The 23,195-nt window shown below is 42.5% G+C and overlaps 1 protein-coding gene across 2 annotated transcripts in view; it reads right to left on the bottom strand.

Moving 5' to 3' along the window:
* Positions 1-4,038: 4,038 nt before the first annotated feature.
* LOC117397874 (tetraspanin-15) overlaps positions 4,039-23,195 on the bottom strand; it is a 68,250-nt gene continuing 49,093 nt past the window's right edge. The window contains exons 6-8 of one of the 2 annotated variants that reach the window (XM_059013705.1): positions 18,615-18,665; positions 17,275-17,391; positions 4,039-7,124 (exon numbers count right to left, since the gene is read on the bottom strand). In XM_059013705.1, the coding sequence (XP_058869688.1) occupies positions 6,792-7,124; positions 17,275-17,391; positions 18,615-18,665 (501 nt within the window). In that variant the 3' untranslated portion in view covers positions 4,039-6,791. Of the gene's footprint in view, positions 7,125-16,534; positions 16,704-17,274; positions 17,392-18,614; positions 18,666-23,195 lie in introns of those variants that run through there. The other variant, XM_059013706.1, reaches the window with a different exon arrangement.

Below are 23,195 nucleotides of genomic sequence, written 5' to 3'. Positions count from 1 at the left end.
AAAAAAAACACTGTATGAAGATAATTAAGATCTTTGCATCAGTTTTGCATCATCCTATAGAACTGACTAATTTTGCTTCATAAAGTCGAATGAAACCTGCTATATATAGGAGGCTGTGTGGTCCAGTGGTTAAAGAAACTGGCTTGTAATCAGGAGGTCCCCGGTTCAAATCCCACCTCAGCCACTGACTCATTGTGTGACCCTGAGCAAGTCACTTCACCTCCTTGTGCTCCGTCTTTCGGGTGAGACGTAGTTGTAAGTGACTCTGCAGGTGATGCATAGTTCACACACCCTAGTCTCTGAAAGTCGCCTTGGATAAAGGCGTCTGCTAAATAAACAAATAATAATAATAATAATATAGCAGGGGTCTCCACCCTGGTCCCGGAGAGCTACTGTGGCTGCTGGTTTTCGTTTCAACCAATCTCTCAGTTACTTAACTGAACCAATTATCAGCTGGATAGGGACTCTCCAGGACCAGGTTTTGCGTCATGAAAGTGGAATGAAACCTGCTGAAAACAGTTACGTTAACATATTGAATTACACACCACGTTGTAGTTTTCCCCACATATACCTGACATAAATTGAAAACATCTGACATGAAATACTACTGTACTACTATTATGGCTTCCGGTATATACTTTAGAGACATCATTTTGTAGTTTGTTTGATTACATGATGTCAAATAAAACATCTAAATTAAGTTCATAATTATTATTATTATTTTTTTTTTAAATAACGACTCAATCATAAAATTGCCGGTGACTCAAAACTTTTGGCCCTAGCTGTATGCATGCCCCGGACAATAAATTAGAAACACCTGCCAGAACATTGTCATTGGGGTGCAGGGTAGGGTCGCCACCTGTCCCTGTTTTCCCTGGATTGTCCCGGTTTTGAGGAAGGCGTCCCGGGAATTTAATATGCCTACCGGGACACTAAACACCAGGACCATAAACAGAGGACAAGTTAGAAACATCAGGGTGCAATATTACTGTAAGAGACGCGCAATATTAATCTGTTGTTAAGACTATAGTATTAAACTGGTAAAGAATTAGAAATTCTTGACAGTATTCAGTACATTATCTCTTGGGTTTTTTTTTTTTTTTTAAAACACCCCACGCATCGTCAAGCGAATTCCTACGTGAAGAATTCTATTAAATTTATTAAGTTCGGATTTGGTCCAGTATTTCTCATATTGGAACCAGGAATGGATCAAACTGTTATGCACTAGGAGTCTAATGTCCATCCCTGGCCATAGGGGTGCCATATATAATAAAAAGTCACTGTGGCTGAAACAGAAAATGATATGCAAAAGTTTAAAGTCTCTTTTATAAATCCTCTATTCATCCAATAGGAAACACTGCTACTATTAATATCCTATTGCTTGTATTCTCCATCGCTCTTCATTTCTGACAAACAGAGACCACAGCATGTATTGCAATAGATATCGTATTGTGACAACCTGCACATCATGATAGGTATCGTGATCCAAACCGCATTGCGACATCTCTAGTAGCTAGCTAGCACGAGAGATTTCTCATTTAATTATTTATCAAAATGTAACAGGTTTGTTTCATCTTTACGATGCAGAGATGGGAATAAGACTCCCGTTCCACAGCAGTTTGATCCGTTCCTGGTTTCGCTAGGAGTTTAAATCAGACACACCTGGGCTTGTTACCGATACACACTGGGGCTAACCAAGCTCTTAATAAAACCTGGAATGGGTGAAACTGCTTTGCAATAGGAGTCTTATTTCCATCCCTGTGGTCTCTGTGAAGCACTCAAACATATTCTCCAAATACTGCCGTCCTTTAAAACACAGGATTAACAAAACTCAATTTCTTGTTTCATATACACAGGGATAAAGTAACGAGACTAACATGCGCTGCCTGGCGTGTGTGTTTTTATTGGTACCTGACCTTAGGTTTAGGGGTTCGGTGTTGGAAGAGGGTTATTCATGGTTTTATTAACAATAATATGATAACCAATCAGAGTGCAGTGTCCTGACAGGCGCATTTGGTGGTACCTTTGTAAGGACAGCTTTTTTGTTTCAATGGTGAACTTCCTTGGTTAAAACTCGAACGGCACGTTTTCAAATATTTGTCAAATGGTGACACCTAGCGGCCGGTGGAGATATTAGTTCAACTCAATTCAATTAAGTTTATTTATAACAACGCATTTTCTACCACAATATCTCAAAGCGCTTTATCGGTGAAAACAAAAGTGCGCCGTATCAAGAAGTGAACATTACAAAATCACAGTAAATAATAATAATAATAATAATAATAATAATAATAATAATAATAATAATAATAATAAATTGAAGCAAACAAGAAATTAATTAAGAACGATAGAAACATACAGTTAAAAGCCAAGAAATAAGTTAATTGTTGTTAATTCTCTAGTGCTATGCATTGCACCGGGACATAGAGGCAGAATGGTATATTGTGTGACAGATTAAATTTATATGAGCATGTACATAGCGTATTTTGTTTTTGATGAAATGGTCCAAACATTAGCTGCCTCGCATTTTCTCCTTGATTTAAAGTGTTATTATTGTAGAATTGAGGACTGAGGGCTGAAATGATGTCTGAGGCGAGACCAAAGCAAACGTGTTGCGTTTCTGTAAATCGTAACACCGGCCAGCCAGTAAAACTAGCGCCTGCAATTTTCAAAGCGCCCACTAGATGTCGCCAAAGGGCCACAAAAAACCCACACAGTAAAACAGCACGATTGCAACAGGAGCATCTCTCACTGTCATGGGAGTAGCCTGTGGGTTAAACTGACAGTGAAGTCCTTGTCATATAAAACTATACCGGCGACACTTACGTGCTCCTAAACGTTGCCACTGGTCGTCATGTCCCATCTCCTGCTACAGTGTTACAAACAAAAAACCAAAAAAGTTTTAAAATACATGACACATGTAGCACACAATTGTGTGCAAACTGGCTGCCCCTCACGTAACAGATTCATCTGTTTTCCCCTGCAGTATAAAAAAGCTGCATCTCCCCGTTACACAGCAGTTTCAGTCACAATGAGCAAGACAGCAAGCAGACATGACAGTGTGCCGGTTGGGGCAGAACAGATTTTGCGTCTATTGACAGTGATATGGCAGGTGTATATATATAATATAGGTACCTCCAGGCTGCCTATGGATTTGCAGTAGCAATTCTTCTTTGTTTGTGATGGGGGGGATTCAAACAAACTGCTTTTTTAGGCAGGCTACCCTGAGTGATGGGTTTATTGTCGATTGCAGAATCGGCAGGGGAGACACGGGGTGTTACACAGCCGCTCCAGACGTGCTGTGATTGAAACACGTCAATGATCATACAGCTGTAATCCACAGTGTTGATTTGAAACACGCCAGCCTCGCGCTCTCATTGCCAGCTGGAACGATTTGGAAGAGCAGTCTTTATATATCTCAAGGGTCCTATCCTGGTTAAACAAGTACACTGAATCGATATGTCTAGTGATTGACGGAGTGGATCTACATTCTTCATGAATGTGTTTTAAGATTTTAAATTCCATGGCATATTTGGGAATAGACTGTTTATATACACAAATTAAACCAAACAAAAACCGAACAGAAGCCTAGCTCACACTGGAGCGCTAGCTAACACACACAGGAACCTTACTGCGTACAGGACAACGAAGCTGTTTACCTGTCAGAGCAATACCACCAGCAAACCCTGCGGTCCAGCGCTGCAAGACACACGACAGCACCCCCACACACCTGGGCACGACTCGCCCTGAACTCCGGACTGATATCTGATATTTTGAACATATTTAAAATGAAAAAAGCAGCCCATTTTGTAGCAAATTCTACCATGCACAACACACACTTTTGCCTTACCATACAGGTCAGCATACTACATACTGTGTATATATATAGCTGAAGTAGCCGACGTTGCCCGGGAAAATTCAATATTTCATGCATGACACATTGGGGAACGGTAGCCTTGTGGTTTCACCTCCCTTATAAAAGTTTCCCCAAAATAAAAGCACAGCACAGTGTAATAAAGCACAGAGAGGTACAGCAAAGCATATTAAAAAACACACCTTTATAAAAAGTTCCTGATGGTAAAAGCACAGCAAAGTGTAATAAAGCACAGTGAAAGCATGGGAAACTATGGTAAATGCATTGTATAACCATGTGGAAAGCATTGTAAAAGTCCACAAATATCCTGGCAAACTTTTCTAAGGGCTGGCTGCAACAGTAAAATAATACCCAACAACAAAACAAAGAGACGCAAAGCCCGATTTCAGTTCAGTTTATTTTTTGTGTGAAATGCAATGAGGGTTTTGAGCAGTGAATGCAGGGAGCCTGCAATACCACACAAGACACCCTGCGGCACAGCACAGCTTTTCAAGTACCGGGAGGGCCTGAGGTCTGCTTTCCGAACATCAAACCCTATTTAATTCACACAAACAGCCTCTTTCAGAAACACACAAGTTAAAACTGTGCAGACCAGAGTGTGGATTCAACAGCTAGTGGAAGCGGTGTGGATTTAGAGCAAAACTAAGGGCTGCATTTTCAAAGACACTTACTCCAAAACAACTTGAGATGCACAAACCGATCATTCCATGATTCGGATCCAGCTCTCCTCAGGGCAGGGTCGCTGGTGTCGATCGGGGCGGATTCCCCGTTCAGAGTGAATTAAGAAACAGCTGCTTGGGTTTGAGATGATCGCTGCTTTTCTTAAGACACTGTGGAGAACAGCGATCCACACAAACCCAAGCAGCTGTTTCTTAATTCACTCTGAACGGGTAAATCAGTCCGATCAACACCAGAGACCCTCACCTGCGGAGAGCTTGAATAATCAGTTCGTGCAGCAGTAAAAAAAAAAAAAAAAAACGCTCCCAATAAAATTAGCAAACCACAAATAAACAACACATTTCATTTAGGGGCTTGTGAGTGGTGCATGGTTTTTTAGTGTTTTTGGGGGGTCGATTTGGGGTGCATAGCTTTGACAATGTTCTTGGCCCAAGCCAAGTAGACATACAGTACACCTTCGCTACAACACCCTTCATTATAACGAACCTTCGGCTATAACGAACCTGGACCCTGGACCAAATAAAAAAAACGAAAAAAGAGAATATAAACACACGCTGTCAACATCCCAGTCCATACGCACTAGATGCCACCTCCGCAGTGAAGTCAACTCTTTTGTCTTCGTAAAAAGCGAGCTGTGAAGCTGAAACGAAAATCATTTTATGTTGCAACAAAGCTGGAAACTATACTGGTCGTTTTGAAAAAAAAAAAAAGAGTAACGCAGGCATATCTCTGTCGTGAATACAGGTTGTTAAAAGACACTCTGTTTTTTTGGCTTGTTCGTCAACCATGCGGCAAAGCAAAATTGATTAGAGAAAAAAAAAATAAAAAAATAAAAACTTTTCATGTCGAGTTGATTAGGAATAAAAGCTCAGTTTGGGATTCCTGTGGAATGAGATTTGGTGCTTTCTGAAACGATTCGTGTCAGACTGATTTTGAATAAACGTTCATCTTCAATTCAGGATTTTTGTGCTGCGTTTTAATTCTTTAGCGAATAGGATAAAGCAAAGGCAGAATACTGCATGCATGAAACAAACAGGTACATGCAATTCTACTTGTATTCACAATCTCATTAACTTACTCCAACAGTTTATCGTTCATTCTGATTGTCCTTTCGCTATAACGAACCCCTCGATATAAACTAACAAAAGGCTTGGACCCTGACCGGTTCGTTACAGCGAGGGTGTACTGTACTTACCAGGAGCAGGTCCTTAGGATTTTGTACCTTAGAATTGAAATAGTTTTGGAAGCAGTATTTCGTTTTGCCCAGTACAGTATTTTACCATTCAAAAATAAGACAAAAAACCTATATTTACACATTTCAAAACCATATTTGAAATTATTCACCTATAAAAATATAAATAACATTATCATTTACAGGTCAGGTAAAAATAAAAAACACAGATTCAAATTAGTGCTGCTAATCATTAAAATGATTACATCAATCGTTTTCTTCTAGTCCTAGCATACAAAAAATATTAACAATACAGTATTATTTTGAAATTAAATATCTTATTTTAACAACATAAACAAATGCATACATAGTGGCTGCAACATCGAAACAAATTCTCCAAAAAGATCCATTCTTACCCCCCTCCCAACCCCAAAAGTACAAACACATGTATTAAAAAAAACATCACTAGAACGTTTGGTTTCACAAACCCTGATTAGCACTAATCTCTTACCTGAAGTTACTGGATCTGCTAAACCAATCGCAACGGAGCAAATCGGAAATTCTAGAATGTTGGTCAATTTAAATGAAAGGTCGCTTTTCAGTCCCTCGTTCGTGAACCCAACCCTAGACAAACAACAAACCTGAATAGCAAGATCCGCTCTGCTAAAAATCTCTCATTCGCACTAATCAGTCCCTTTTTGACAATAAATTAAAAAAAAAATGTCCAAGTATTAAGATACTCACAGTATTTCTGAAGTTGAGGGAACACGAAGCCAATGGCTTGGAACTTGTCTTTCACGAGACTAGGTTTCAGGCCACTGCACGGCACACCAGGCAGGGAGACTTGGGGTTTGATACAGCAACCTCAAACTAGGTCTCCCGGTCTCCTGGTTAGGAACACTAACCCTAATCCTAACCCTGAAAAAGTGGTTTCATGTTCCCTCAGCTTAAGGCTTAAATGTACCTGAACCTGCACTGAAGACTCGAAGCAAGCTTACAGGAACCTCGAGTCCAAGAAACAGCCACTCCCTTACAGCAGTAGAGGCACAGCACTGAGCCCTGGGCTCGCTACACCCTGAAGTCCACTTCATCCAGTCCGAGGTTTTGCTTTGACCCGGTTCTGGAGAGGTCCGGTGAGGTTCGGGGGCCCGGCACGATTTCGATCAGAGGCTCGTCCGGGTTTTCAGGTTCCGGAGACCAGAGATCAAGTTCGGATTCTGGGACGGGCAAGTACCCTCCGTCCCGCGGCAGGCAGAGGCACCACCCTGCCCCAGACAGGTCGAGCTCACTGTACTGGAACCCAGCCTGCCGCAGGGCTTTGAAATCCACCTGGTCTGTCCTGTACAGACTCAGTTCCTTCAGCTTGGTCCAGAACAGACAGGTCAAGATGATACCGAAGAGCTGTGAGGAGAGAGAGGGATCAGTAACTCCACAACACTGCTTTCACACTCGAGCAAAATGAAGCCCGGAGTCAAATCTGATATTCAAATCTGCCACTAGTCAATGCAGCTTTGCTCATTATTATTATTATTATTTATTTGGCATATGCCTTTATCCAAGGTGAGTTACAGGTGTTCCAGGGCAGCACAGGGTTACAATGCAAAATTCATATTTAAATACAGTGTAGTTTACAGTAAGTGCAAATAATAATACTACTAGAATACAATATGAACTAGGATGCAGCCAGTTAGGATCACAGCAAGTTATATCTACAGTGACATGTTAGCAGTGCAATAGTGCAAGGATAGTGCATCAGCTGAGGATCCAGTAACGCGGTGCTGAGGTCAGGCGAGTCCAGAGCAGAGCAGGAGGGGCGGATCAAGAGATCTACAAGCGCAGTCTAATCCCGCAGTTGATGTGGGTTAGTTTTTCTTCAGTGCAGACACACTAAAGCTGGCCTCTGCAGTGCAGTGCAATGCATTGATGTGCAGGAGTGTAAAGTAGACATGTGCATGACACACATGTGCAATGAAAACAAAAACAAAAAAAATATCTAATGCTGTTAAAATCACTAAACTAAAATATGAACCTTCCTGAGTTTTTTCCTCTTTTTTTTTTCTTACATACAGAAATCAACTAAAATAGACTAACATGCATTGTTGGATGTTTGCGATTTCTCTGGGCCAAAAACAGAGGCGATATTTAGATCTGTTTAGATCAAATTGAAAAAAAAGATGACTTTGCCCTAGAGGCAATTACCTGATCTGGGGGCAAACACAGCAACAAGAAGTGGGAGTTCATTCTCAATGGAATAATCAGTATGCCTTCGCCTTTGTGTTTTATTTGGAAACAATTAATGAGGCAAAGTCCTTCAAGATTTCTATCTAATTCTCAAGGACATTTTTCAGCCAGGCAGCAGTGTGGCCGCCCGTGTCACTGTAGCAATCCTGCATGCTGTTCACACAGCACTACAGAGTCCTTCAGAGACGCATTCAAACAATTACAACAGCAATCAGCTAGCAAGGAACTACTCGCAACTCCTTCCTTCCTTCTTTCCTTTTTTCAAATACATTTAGAGTGTCCAATTAAAGATTAGAGAACTGTGGATTAATTAGATCGCTTGTGTTCCTCTCTGAATATCAAATCGCTTTGAAAACCGACACGGTATTCATTACATGGTTTTATAACACTTCTTACAATCCGAGAGATTGATTTCAGCAGTTCAAGTGCATCTGCGCGTCTAGTAGCTGTCGAAACTTTGATTGCAATACTTGAGATCTCTCATATTTATAGTATCAGTGATGTTTCGGCAATGATGTTGTGAATTTCAGCTGAATTAGAAAATGCTTTAGGAGGGAAAAACCACTCAAAAGTGGCGAGTGTCGAAAAAACGATTCTTCCCCAGGTATCGCTTAACCCTAAAGGTGGATCTACACTGGAAGCAAGCGATGTTAGTGTCTACAAAAGCAAATATTTTAGCAGAAACTGTCCTTATCCCTCTCGCTGTTCTCCCACCCAATCCCACACAAGGCCAATTCACAACACCACTCGCACAGCTCAGACTACAGAACAAGCAAGCTAAGCCAATACACACCAAAGAGAGAGCGAAGTGGCCACGCACCCAGGAGAGAGGTCCTGCTGACAGAGGGAAGAGATCAAACACACGCAATCACGCCTGCAGTAATACAACACAATACACCCCCGGCGTTCACAAAACTATTTACAGAATTCCCCTTCTCGCCCATCCTCTCCCACAGTCCATACTGCATCAAAACTGTTGCAGGTGGAGTTTATCCTGGGATGGGTTGGGGCAGGCACTGGGACTGACCCTGGGGCTGTGCCTGGAAACAGGACTGAAGCTGATCCTGGGTGTGGTTTTGTGAGTGGGTTGGGAAACTGACTTTGCTTCCGATTGGTCCATTTCACTCTAGGTCACTCGCGACTGGCGGGGAAAACAGAACAGAATTCTATTCCTGCGGAGTTGCTCGCTTCACCCAGACTGGCCGCTCGCAGCTGGTGTAGACGCATCCATACATTCCAGTCACTTCTCAATTATTCGCTTGCATCGCTCGCTTCCAGTGTCAATCCACCTTTACTTAAAGTGTAGAGGGAAAATGCACTGGTAATCATATGAAAGAAAATACGTTGGTAACCAGAGGTGACTTTGCCATGAGTAGAGTTGCTAATGCAATTCCGCTTGGCCTTTGTCTTAGAATGATTGGAGTGCTAAAGCATGTGTAAGAATGTATTTGAAAGGAGGCCTATGGTAAAGAATGAACCACAGTAGCCTTGTAACAGAGAGTAGTTAGTGGTTGGTTTCACCTGCATGGAGTAACCGCTGAATAACTAATTTCTATTATAATTAGTAAGATAACAGAAACACACTGTAGTCACGTACGCTCTGAACTGATAGAGTATACATAGCTGGTATAGAGGCGACACAGACAGAGAAGCTCCCAATGCCTCCAGATCATCAGTAATAGCTGGTATAGAGGCGACACACACAGAGAAGCTCCCAATGCCTCCAGATCATCAGTAATAGCTGGTATAAAGGCGACACACACAGAGATGCTCCCAATGCCTCCAGATCATCAGTAATAGCTGGTATAAAGGCGACACAGACAGAGAAGCTCCCAATGCCTCCAGATCATCAGTAATAGCTGGTATAGAGGCGACACACACAGAGAAGCTCCCAATGCCTCCAGATCATCAGTAATAGCTGGTATAGAGGCAACACAGACAGAGAAGCTCCCAATGCCTCCAGATCATCAGGACCATCTGTGTATCAGTCTGAGGCTGTCTCTCCAGTTCATGCTAGCGGCACGTATTGTATCTAATCCATAGCGTTCCATGTAGAATGTAATGTGGGCATTTGGAACTAATAAATGGCAAGCATTGTTAAGATTTGAAACAGGGTTTGGTCTCATCCTTATAGCATCACTAAGTAGTTAATTCCAGGTTTACCATCATTTTTAAGGCTTACAAAAGGCATGCTAATTAGTTAAAATGTATTTCTTACCTAATTGCTTCAATTAACATTATTACTGGAGTTTCCTGCTTGTGGATCTTGTGCATTCTACCAATTGCTTACAAATTAATTGATTAAATGCTGGGAAGTAATTATTAACATTAAAAATGTCTGAATAGTTTTATTTACACTAGAACGGAAGGTGGGTCATTAAAATCTGCACGAAAGGACCGGAGATAATGCATCATTTAATTAGGACCGTTTGCTATTTGTGAAATTTCACAGATGGGAGCGTTGCTCAGGGTACAATCCCATTAAACCATTAGCACAAACCATAGCTTCGACATCTAAAACGCAACTAAAATAGCAACAGAACAAAACCAAAAAAAGTTTGTGACGAAATAAAACGCATCCAAAATGAACTTGTCAGGCTGTTACTGAGTTGCTAACACCAGGACACAAAAGAAAGAAATGTGGGTTATTACTCATCATCAATCTGAATGCTGTCAAAAATCGAGGAGATCAAGGGACTCGTTTCAAAAAGCAGTTCTAGGTAGCAGTCTGCTAAATTCAATTCACTTACATAAAAAAAGTAAATTTATTTTCCCCTTGCATTGATGTGCTTCGAATTTCAATTACTAAAATACTGTGTGCGTGCTTGTGTGTGTGTATGTGTGTGTGTATGTATGTGTGTGCGTGTGCGTGTGTGTGCGTGTGTATATGTGTGTGTATGTGTCAGTGTGCGTGTGCATGTGTGTGCATGTGCCTGCGTGTGTGTGTGTGCGTGCGTGTCAGAGTGTGTGTGTGTGTGTGTATGTGTGCGTGCAAGCATGCGTGTGTGTATGTGTGCGTGCGAGCGTGCGTGTGTGTGTGCGCATGTGTGCAAAGGTTCTTTCACTCAAGCTCAGCATCTGCTCTTCAGTTCTAGCTGGCTGTAAAACAGGCTAGATCAGTCAAAAGGTCTTTATAGAAGCAAGAGATAGCGCCATCTAGTGATCAGCCACTTTGGAAACAAGTTTCCTTTAGTTTGCTGGCAATACACCAGCTGTGCACTAGATGGCGCTCATCAATATAAAGGACACTGTGGATTATCTAGTCTAGAGAAGTGTGCACACTTATTAGAACACCCCATTGCTTCGAAGTCTATTGGACTTGACAAAAGTAAGTCTGTGGATACAACAAAGAAAAAGGGAATCAAATTACACCAGAGACTTGAGAAAGTATACAGACACAAAGCCAAAAACATGCCAGGCTGATGCCAAATGGTGGCCAGACTAAATATTAGCAATAAAAACATTTTTAGACATCGCTGAGTTTTTTTATTGTTTTGAATAAGTTTCATGAGTTTGCAAAAAATAATAACTAATTTCTGTAGTAAATGATTGCATTTTTTTTTTGTGTGTGCAAAGCTCAAATGACAAATCTTGAGGTTCAATACACTTCCACTCTACTGAGTATTGCACGAGTCTATGGCAGGTGACTAAAACCAGAGAGCAGCTACTGGACTCAAAGACAAAGCAACTTAACACAGGACCAAAAAGCAATACGATCATTGCAAACGCAGCGAAAAGGCAAAGGAACAGTGGGAAAAAAAAAAATGAACATGTCATTTGGAGCTGCTTGCTTTTTAACTAAACGGCAGCACTGCAAAGAGAGCGTCATCTTTTTGAATGACTTCTCCATTTGGCAAATGACACAAGCGCCCCGCCCCACCCCCCCTGGGTGGAAAACGAGAGGTGATTCATGAAAAACACATGAACAAAAACTGACTTCTGCAGACGTCAATGGCCTGGCTGTGATGGGGCTTTTAGGAGGTATAATTCCCCTGCTAAACTCATTAAGAGTGCAGCACGTCTATTCAAAGAACGTATTCATTTCTAAAAAAATGAGCCCTGTTTATATCAAAGAAATAGTAACAACCAATACAAGGAGCTTGTCAGAGACATCCATCTCCGGCCAAGAAGTCAAAATTAGTAACATAGACAAGTACATAGCAATGACTTCCATCCAGCTGGATGCACATGTGTACTGAGCCAAGTGTAACCGCTGCATTTTTCTTTATTTGAAAATGTATTTTGATGCTGCAGTTATTTGATTATGTTTAAAATGTTCAGTTATAAAGACGTATGGACAGATGACAAAGATTAAGCTTGCGTGAATATCTGGAGCAAGTTTCATTTCTATGTTAAAACTTACAGACGGAGAGACAGACAGACCAACTCCACATGCCCTTCTGGTTCTGTTGACAGATAAAGCACATCCTGACCAAGTTTAATAATATACAGACGAAAAACACTTTACTGTACCCAAACCTACTCCACAATGCATTTACTGCACTTTTACCACAGCATGTGACGCGGTAGACGCTGTAAGAGACTGCAGTACAGCCACCCCCCTCCCAGTTGCAGCGTGATCTCAATAGTTAATGGCTTTGTTTCGAAGTTAGTATCGCCCCCTGCCAGTCTTTGGCACTGCAATGAGAACTGACTTCCAGATGACAGTAACTCTCTGTGTGGAGAATGCCATGCTGCTGAGACAGCCGCCCCTAATCAGGTAATCTTGCTGCGATTGAGTGCCCAGGCTGGCACCACTTGCACTGCGGACCTGTCTACAGAGCTAACGAGGACCCATGGGGCGCGCGGCAGGGAGCAGGAGAGTAGGGGGGCAGCTCCTTATGCAACAGGCAGTGGCATGTGATGCACTGCCGTTACGGACTCTGCCCCCTGTTGGTGAGATGAAAGCTCAAACGCAGACGAGCCCGGCTCTTTTGCACAGCGGTTAAGATGCTCACTTGCAGTGCGTCGGGTCGCCGGGTCGCACCCAGCCTCGGAGATTATTATTATTTTATTATTTATTTCTTAGCAGACGCCCTTATCCAGGGCGACTTACAATTGTTAGAAGATATCACATTATTTTTACATACAATTACCCATTTATACAGTTGGTTTTTTACTGGAGCAATCTAGGTAAAGTACCTTGCTCAAGGGTACAGCAGCAGTGTCCCCCCCTGGGATTGAACCCACGACCCTCCGGTCAAGAGTGCTTCTAAATCTTTCTGTTCTTCACCTGCCTGTCAGTAGAGACCCAGAGTCTGTGTGCGGACACCGGGGGCTATTTTAATGATCTAAGCAGTGGCGGGTCTAAATAATGCCGCTCTTTAACTCTCTGTTAATCCTGCTGGTGCCCCGGGAGTAATTGAGGAGACCTCCCAATACCCCGCTATAATGACACTGAAGGCCCTCAAACACTCAATTCTGTGCTGCAAATAAACGTCAGCCATGCCACGTGTGCAGCAGCAGCAGCAGCAGCAAATGGCTCTTTTATAGGACTCTGCAGGGCAGTGAAGCAGCTACTTAGACAGGGAGTTTCTATTGCAGAGACTGCTGTGCTTAATGGCGTGTGAAAAAACAATATTAATAGTGATAAAAAATAAAAGAAACAGAGACTATGTAATAAACCATGCAGCGAACCAATATTCAGCTTCCATAGGGAGAGACAAAAAAACAGGGAGCTATCAGGTGTGAAAGAAAGAAAGAAAGAAAAACTAACCCTTATAAATGTTTCCTGTAGTAAAAGCACAGCAAAGTGTAATAAAGCACAGTGAAAGCTTGTTAAGCATAGGGAAGCATTGTAAAGAATAGCGAGGTGTGGCAGGAGTGTTGAGTAGTGGTTAGGGCTCTGGACTCTTGACCGGAGGGTCGTGGGTTCAATCCCAGGTGGGGGGGACACTGCTGCTGTACCCTTGAGCAAGGTACTTTACCTAGATTGCTCCAGTAAAAAAACAACTGTATAAATGGGTAACTATGTAAAATAATGTGTAAAAAATAATGTAATTGTATGTAAAAATAATGTGATATCTTGTAACAATTGTAAGTCGCCCTGGGTTAGGGCATCTGCTAAGAAATAAATAATAATAAAATAATAATAATAAACTTGGCAAACCAGGGTAAACCATGTGAAAAGCACAGGGGCAAAACTGCAAAATGAACGCGTTAAACTTTTACAAGGGACACTGCCCACCCCCTGTAGAAGTTTCGGATTGCACTTGGCTATTAAAAAAAAAAAAAAAAAAATCAATTTTGTATAAATATATTGACCTTTTCAGGTTGTGTGCGATTGTTCTGCGATTGCCAGGACCCTCGGTACGGTGTGTGCGTGCACCACGTTTTTTAAAATTCGAATTTGATTCAATTTTTCTTTAAAACTCTTTTTATTATTTTATTGATACAAATGCATTTTTTTATTTTTTTTTTTAATTGTGGTTTTCAGCATGCATCTTTTATTAGACTGTGTTTGATTGAATGGTCTACAATTGTTGGCCGTTTTGTGTGTGTGTGTGATGCTGCTTGGGATCCCAAATGGCTTGCACTGTGATTTTCTCTGCTTTGTATTGTACAGCGCTTTGAGATTGCATGAAAGGCGCTATATAATTAACATTTGATTTGATTTTTTAAAAGTATGGCAGACTGCAGAAGACAGATGGCAAGGAGTTCTATCTGAGTGTGAAAGGGATTGTGGGACACCATCTGCAGCGTTTGATCCAGTGAATTGCCGCCCCCGCTCCTCTCACACTGTGAATGAGAATCAGCTGCCCCACAGTAACAAGGCTATCTACTGAAGAACAGGTGGCTCTTCAATGCAAGTCAATGTCTCCAAACACCAACACACTGATGAGTGGACAGCCAAGGCTGATGAGACTCAGGGAAGCGTGAGGGAAGTGGGGGAGGACGGAGGGGGAGCGGGTTGAAGTCAGGGAAGACAGGAGAAGTGGGGAAGGACTGGGGGGGGGGGGGGAGTGCTGTGCGGTGTGATGACCATTTTAAGATGGTATATTTCTCAAGAGAAACAGCAGAGACCATTAAAATAAAGGATTGCTGTGGCTCCCGAGTGGCGCATCCAGTAAAGGCCTGTAGCCCTGTCTAGCTAACCAAGGCACGCTCTCCTCCAGGACTCACTGGCAATTAGGAGAGTCTGTAACTCAGGGAGGGAGATAAGACTCAATCAGGCAGAGCAGCAAGAGAGCAGCCCTGATCAGAATCGTAACGATCAAAACGGTAATGGAAGCTTATTAAAAACCAATTGTTTTGTACAGGCAGCTCATTGTATAGTGTAGTTGTAGCGAGAATTGGAAAGCATGCTGAACATATTAAATGAGGGGTATACAAGACATCCAGCTATGTAAAGCCATTTAAAAAGTTACATAAAGTTTGGACTTCTGTGTATTTCTTTAAATAGCTACTTCAAAAAATGTTAAAAGCGCCTTTTATACTAGTTTTAACAGCTGTATAATAAAAACACATTACACAGCAGCACGATGATAACTGGGGTATATTTTTTGGAAGGTTATCGTGCCGTCAGAATTTACCATCCCTAATCGGATTTACGATCCTTCTCCACAGCAACTCCCTGCAGGAGACAAAGAACTGAATGTCACACGGACGTCCTCCGATCCCCAAGCCAACCGCCACTTTACACCCAGCTCTGCAGGAGGATGAAGGCCAGCCCTGCAGGTGTCCCCTTTGAGCTCACCCGGCACCTGGCCAGCAGGGGTCACTGTATTGTGGAAAGGTGAATCAGCCCCTGTCGGCTTTACCTCCCCAACCTGCATGATCGCCAGAGCCAACGCTTCTTGTGGAATGCCCAGCAAAGACCGACAGCTTTGCACAGCCAGGACTCGAGACTGCGCCCCCTGACTGCATCACATTTTACATTTTAAAAAGTCGGCACAGTGCGAAACGGAAAATTATACAAAGTGCATCTAAACAAGAATAAATGAATGAATGCACGATAATATTTCATATCCATAACCGCCAGCAGAGCAGCATGGTAATTAGCTCTGGCAGCCTGCGAGATTGAGCGTGGCTACTGGCCAGGGATAACACAAGCTTGGCACAGGCTGATTAAACCTGGCCAGCTGTCTGCGTAATAATACAGGAGATGTAAAAATGAGTCCCGTGTGGAGTTACAGTCTCAGGGCACTTACTGAGGCTGTTTTATTGGTGTGCAAAGTGAATGATAGCGTTGAAAGTCCACAAAAGTTCTCCAGACAACTGGCTGCTCAGTGCTGAACAATGAGGAAGTAGAACAGCCAGCCTCCACAGCGCTGTTGTCTTTCTTACCAATTTTTTAGCTTGTAACGCCCCTCAATAGTAATGCAAATTAAACTTTAGCGCAAAGACCTTGAAAAAGCTGTTTACTGCGAATCATCAGCACCATGTTTATTTTCAGAAAGCAACGCAATAAAGTTCCCAAACCAGAAATAAACAAGTCAGACGTTGAATTATGAGGCTTGCAAGTCCATATTTTTTATTTTATTCACTTTAGAGCCATTCCTGCTGAGATAAATGTGGCAAATTGCTGAATCAGGCCCTGTGGGTCTTATATTGTTAGCGCAGTGATCTTAAATTGCAGCTCTTTCAGTATCTCGTGCAAGTGAACTAGATTGTGTGGGTGTGATGTACTGTCATGTTTATGAAACTCGGTTCAGCGGGCGTCCTCTGATCCCACGACCAAGCCAGCTTCCTCTTCTACCCCCAGGGACTCGAGAGCGGACGCCAGCGAGCTACCGGCTTCTGGAGGACAAAGGCCAGCCCACTTACAGATATTCTGTAAAACTGAACTAGACAGCATACTAGTAATTGACTTTTAGAAGTATGTATCAGCAGGCACTAAAGAAATCCATTCATTAACGAAAAGCTGTCCTTCTCTCGCCTTTACGACAGAACACTGACCAATAGCAATTAACTCCCTGCACTGATGCCTCGGTACGGCAGCAAAAATGCCAGTCTCCCAAAATGTTAATGCAGCAGGGTGGAGTAGTGGTAGAGGATCGTGGGTTCAATCCCAGGTGGGGGACACTGCTGCTGTACCCTTGAGCAAGGTACTTTACCTAGATTGCTCCAGTAAAAAACCAACTGTATAAATGGGTAATTTTATGTAAAAATAATGTGATATCTTAACAATTGTAAGTCGTCCTGAACACGTTAATGAATGGATTTATTTAGTGCCTGTCGATAAATACTTCTTAAAAGCAAGCACGAGTGTCAGGACACCCCTGTGTACCAATGATACATCGCTGCCATTTCTCATTCTACAAGTATTCTGTAGCACACTGTGTATATAGGTCCCGGTAAGTGTATTTACCTGCGGCAGGAACAGGGCACAGCACAGTCCGATGGTGGCGCCGATGTTATCCCCGAACCACAGGTACACCGCGTGGATGCAGCCACGCACGTAGATGACATCACCAAGCTCCAGACGCTGGGGACGGAGGGAGGCAGGGGGTGGGAAGATATCAACCAATCAGTGTAGAGCACATCTTCAGAGCTACACCATTATATACAGTAGAGCAGGGCTGCCCAGCGAGTGGCTCTTGTGCCCTAGAAGGGTCGCTGAGCTCTACAATATGGCTCCTTTGAAGTTAAAAGGTTTTTAATGGGTTTTAAAAATGGGTTTTCAAGGCCAGGTCAGTAGTCATAGGTAGAAGCAAGTAGAGTCAAAATGCAGCATATTTCATCTTTTTTTTTTTTAATGAGCAGCTTTGGCCACCCCTGGACTACATGACCCCCCCCTGCTAATCCGTATGGCTCTTTTAACCATCTCTGTGGTATAACGTGATACTTGTAAACGTAGGCATCACGCAATGAACACAATCTCCTTACAACCCCCACCCTTGTGATATATAGCAGGCTGTGTGGTCCAGTGGTTAAAGAAAGGGGCTTGTAACCAGGAGGTCCCCGGTTCAAATCCCACCTCAGCCACTGACTCATTGTGTGACCCTGAGCAAGTCACTTAACCTCCTTGTGCTCCGTCTTTCGGGTGAGACGTAGTTGTAAGTGACACTGCAGCTGATGCATAGTTCGCACACTCTAGTCTATGTAAGTCGCCTTGGATAAAGGTGTCTGCTAAATAAACAAATAATAATAATAATAATAATAATAATAATAATAATAATAATAATGTTACTTGCAGTTAGGGGGTATTTGCACATTTCAACTTACATGTACTGAATGTTCAGTCCTTCTCTGTTAAATGGGATTGCTTTTTTATTTTTTATTTTTTTTTTACATTGAAAAGTAACCCTCAACAGGTTATAAATAGCATTACTGGTTAAGCCCAAATGATTCATGGACCTGCAATGAAACTGCCATAGAGTTCAATCTGATTGATTGTTATTACAATTCATATCGTTGTTAGATTTGATTGAGTATGGACTGTTTAGGTCTCTCTCTGTATCACTGCTGCTCTATTGAGATGTACCTGTGCCTGCCCTGCCTGCGGGCACAAAGTGAATAAACTAAAAACTAAATAATGCATAGAGACTTCCTTCATTCGGGTCGCAGAATACAATAACAAATAAATACATCAGAAATCAAATTCACAGCCTAGGCGACAGCATTGACTGTCCAGCGTGCAGGAGGAAATATAACAAAGGGTTAACCCCGCCTCCCCCTTCCTGTTTCAAACCCAGCGTGTGAGCTCACCTCTTTATCAAGGGTCTTGTATCCGCACAGTGTGTTCACCACTCCCTCCACCTGCACAGACAGACAAACAGAGAGACCGACAGAGTTCAGATTTAGACAGGCATTAGCCAGGATTCCTGTGGGTCTACCTTACCATTCTGCGCTATCCCTTATAAAAGTTTACCACAGTTATTATTATTATTATTATTAGGAGGCAGTGTGGTTCAGTGGTTAAAGAAAAGGGCTTGTAACCAGAAGGTCCCCAGTTCAAATCCCGGCTCAGCCACTGACTCATTGTGTGACCCTGAGCAAGTCAATTAACCTCCTTGTGCTCCGTCTTTCGGGTGAGACGTAGTTGTAAGTGACTCTGCAGCTGATGCATAGTTCACACACCCGAGTCTCTGTAAGTCGCCTTGGATAAAGGCGTCTGCTAAATAAACAAATAATAAACCACAGTATTTTTGCACGGTAGTTTTGCAGTTTTTCCCCCATGCTTTTCCCTCGTTTTTTACTATGCATTTACCACAGTTTACCATATTTAATAATATGCTTTACCATACCTCTCTATGCTAGAGATCTGCTTTAATAGACTCTGCTGTGCTTTTACTATGGGCAACTGTCATAAGGGTTAGGCTCCCATGGTTTGTTTATGAATATGCTTTAACATATCTTTCTGGGTTTTACAATGCTTACCTATGCTTTACCATGTTTCCACTTCACTTCCACTACGCTTTTTCTATGGCGATAAACCTCAGCAGAAATCCACTGGTCAGGTGTGCTGGACCCCTCACTCACTCTGCACTGCACAGAGAGCTGTGAGGGGAGAGCTCTCCTGGTGGCTGCCTGCCTGCCTGACTGCAGCCAGCCCATTAAACCGATAGATATACCATGGGAAATTATTACAGCGTCAGAACAATAACCCAAAAAAAAATTTTGCATGTCAAACACGTCACTGAACAACAGCCCTTGGAAAATAGCAGGTAGACGGACAGATAGATCGATAGACAGACAGACAGACAGACAGACAGACAGACATAGATAGATAGATATGCATGCAGATAGACAGACAGACAGGTAGACAGTGAAACTTATAGACAGATCGATAGACAGACAGACATAGACAGATATGCAGGCAGACAGACAGACAGACAGGTAGACAGAGACTTAGACAGATAGATAGAGACAGACAGACAGACAGACAGACAGACAGACATAGATAGATATGCAGGCAGATAGAGAGAGACATAGACAGATAGATAGATAGATAGATAGATAGATAGATAGATAGATAGATAGATAGATAGAGACAGACAGACAGAGAGACTTATAGAGAGATAGATATATATAGAGACAGACAGACAGACAGACATAGATAGATATGCAGGCAAATAGACAGACAGACAGGTAGACAGACAGACTTAAAGACAGATAGATAGATAGAGATAGACAGATAGATAGATAGATAGATAGATAGATAGATAGACAGACATGCATAGATAGATACGCAGGCAGATAGCTAGGCAGACAGACAGGTAGACAGACAGACTCAATATGCCAGGCATCTGCCGTGCAGAACAACAGAAAGTTGGCTGGTACAGGATTATACTCTGCACTAGAGCAGGGCACAGCATTGATTGTGTTATTAGAGCTAAGAGATATTGAACTATGCAAGCCAGGAATAATACAATGCTTCAATCTGACAGCATTTGTCTGGCAAGCAATCATCCTCCTGCACAATGCCTGTCATACTCCCCGTCTCCTTTTGATTTCTGCAGGATGAATCTCTCCAACGGAAGAGGTCTTTTCAACCACATCAGGCACGCAGCCCGAAATGTCAGCTGAAGTTAAAAAGTTTACCCCCCCCCCCCCACCCCCCACCAACCTGCCATTGCTGTAGTTCAAGACAACTAATCAAAGAAATGACCGATCAATGGAACAACTTCCAAGAGCCAATCAGATCCCCTCCCCCGGACACCCCGAGCTGCGCCTGCAACGATCAATCAGGATGAAGGAATCCCGCAGGACGGAGTCAACCAACGCTTCAACAAATATTCATATTGCTTCTTTACTGGCGTCAGCAGTCTGAACACCAGGCCCCCATGCCCTTGTGAAGATCGTTGCTTGTTCAATATATGTCAGTATAAGAAAAGGGTTAGGGTTAGGTTTTCGTTAGGTTTAGGGTTAGGGTTAGGGTTAGAGTTAGGTTTTCATTAGGGTTGGGGTAGGGCTCTTTGTGTACCCTTACTGTTTTGCACAGGCCAGCACACTGATCTCCAAACAACGTTATGGTACATTTTATAGGAAGGGAGGAGGGTTTGGTATAGGCTAAGGGCCTCCCCTTGGCTTGAGCCCCTTTGTGAGGTACTGTGTCCGGTGACCTGGGGTTTGGGTTAGGGGAGATCGCTCTACGTGGCTTGTCCATTTAAGGGGTACTGTGTCCGACGACTAGGGGGTGGGGTTAGGATTGGGAGAAGTCACTTCACTTGACTCTTAGAACCTTTGTGGGGTTTAATGTCTAATGATTTAGGGTAAGGGGTAGTCATACTACTTGGCTTGCCTTTTTGGGGTACGGTGTCCGGTGACGTGGGGTGGGGTAGGGGCAGGCAAACCGAGGGACCGCATTGTTTTGTGTTGAGTAATTAAAACATTTTATTCCGTTTACTTAATACCTAACAACTTCAAATTTCTTAAAGGCCATTCGTTTCAGCATTGTACATTTAGGGGTGCATGTACATTTAGGGGTGCATACATTAGCACCTTCAGCTTTATACACATGGAAATTCAGGTCAGAAAAGCTTGTGTTACACTTGCAACAGCTAAAGCATCCATCATTTTTATGTGATTAACAGCTGCTTTCCACCGAGTTCCATCTAGAATGGACTTTTATGATTTTATTTTTTTTCGGTTTTGTTTTTTGCTGGAGGCTGCTGGCTGCTAAGTGAGTCTATTCTGCATCGCTGCATCAAGGGGCGACGTTCTGACAGTAAAAATATTTCTGATTTTGAAAAGTATCTGACGAATGATTCAAAACTGTCAAAAACGTGGACATTTTGTCTCAAAAGACGCTGCGCCCATCTGGGGAACAGACTGCAGATTTTAACTCAGAATAAAACACAATACAACTAAATAAATGCAAAGTACTGCAATTGCATCTAAGCCCACATGAAAAAAAAAGTCAGAAATATGCAATGATACCTCAGAAAGTCATAATTAAGCAATGTGACTTTTCCCAACTATTTTCCTAACTATTCATTCCCTGTACATCTTTTAAACTGCTGGCTGCTGTTTTTATTTCAAGTGCTGAAAACTTCCCGTTTTGAAATCCCCACACTGGAAACCAGAGAATCGTTCATCGGAGACCAAGAAAATAAAAACTGAGCAAAGAAAACTGCCTTCGACAGAAATCCCAGAAAGTCGCGGGATCCATATATTATAAAAAAACAAACAAAAAAAACCCAAATGGGACTGAAATTAATGACTTTAGGTTATGAGCGCATCTCAGAGTTCTGGGGAATTCATCATAAACCATTTAAGCTTTGCTCTCGTGGTTTACGGTGTCACCAGAACCCCTCGATGCAATTATAACCTTATAATTCACTGCAGCCCATCTGTCATTCTTTATTAACTCTTACCAACTGTACTGCATGCAGAATTAGCCTAAGTATACTCCTATACTTACACATTGAGAAAGACTTCTTCACAGAAGTTTCTGTTGGTATTATCTCCTGTATATTTGCAGTCATGTTTACAGTGATGGTTTATAGACTGTGCTTTAGAGCTGGTGAGGGGCAGGCTGACCGTGTGCACAAGGCAAGCTGACACAGCGAAGATCCAGTTTAGCTTTAACACAGAGGCTCTGAGACACCAGCAATTACCCCTGTGGAGCGCTGTACTGTACAGGCTCAGCGAGTTTCCATTAGCGCTCATTTTCACCCTGCCAAGGTGTTGCTGGGTAGCGTCGGCAAAGAGATGAGAAAGCAGAATGCTGCCGTGTACGCGTTCCAGCACTGCTCCATCACAAAAACCTCAACTAACACCCGTGAGCACCCTTTTTATACATCTGTGATTTTGCAGGAAGGAATTTAAACCCCTCCCTGCCAACCAATTTTCCACACACACACACACACACACCCGTGCAACGGCAAGGCTTTCAACCTGCCACGCAAGCACAATAAAGCACAATAAAACAACACTGCCGGGACACTTTATTAGGAAAGGACTACTGCTAGCTCTGATCTACTCTGCACTGCACTCGCCTGACCTCAGCACCACGTTACTGGATCCTCAGCTGATGCGCTATCCTTGCACTATTGCACTGCTAACATGTCACTGTAGATATAACTTGCTGTGATCCTAACTGGCTGCATCCTAGTTCATATTGTATTCTAGTAGTATTATTATTATTTGCATTTACTGTAAACTACACTGTATTTAAATATGAAGCTTGCATTGTAACCCTGTGCTGCCCTGGAACACCTGTGAGTCGCCTTGGATAAAGGCGTCTGCCAAATAAATAAATAAATAAATAAATAAATAAATAAATAAATAAATAAATAATAATCACAGCTTTTACAGGATGAGGTACTGACTCCACAAGGTGCT

This window comes from Acipenser ruthenus, chromosome 46 (assembly GCF_902713425.1).
Source record: "Acipenser ruthenus chromosome 46, fAciRut3.2 maternal haplotype, whole genome shotgun sequence".
Taxonomy (NCBI): Eukaryota; Metazoa; Chordata; class Actinopteri; order Acipenseriformes; family Acipenseridae; genus Acipenser; species Acipenser ruthenus.
The sequence above is the reverse complement of the archived record's forward strand: the minus strand, read 5'-3'. Positions and strand labels throughout refer to the sequence as shown.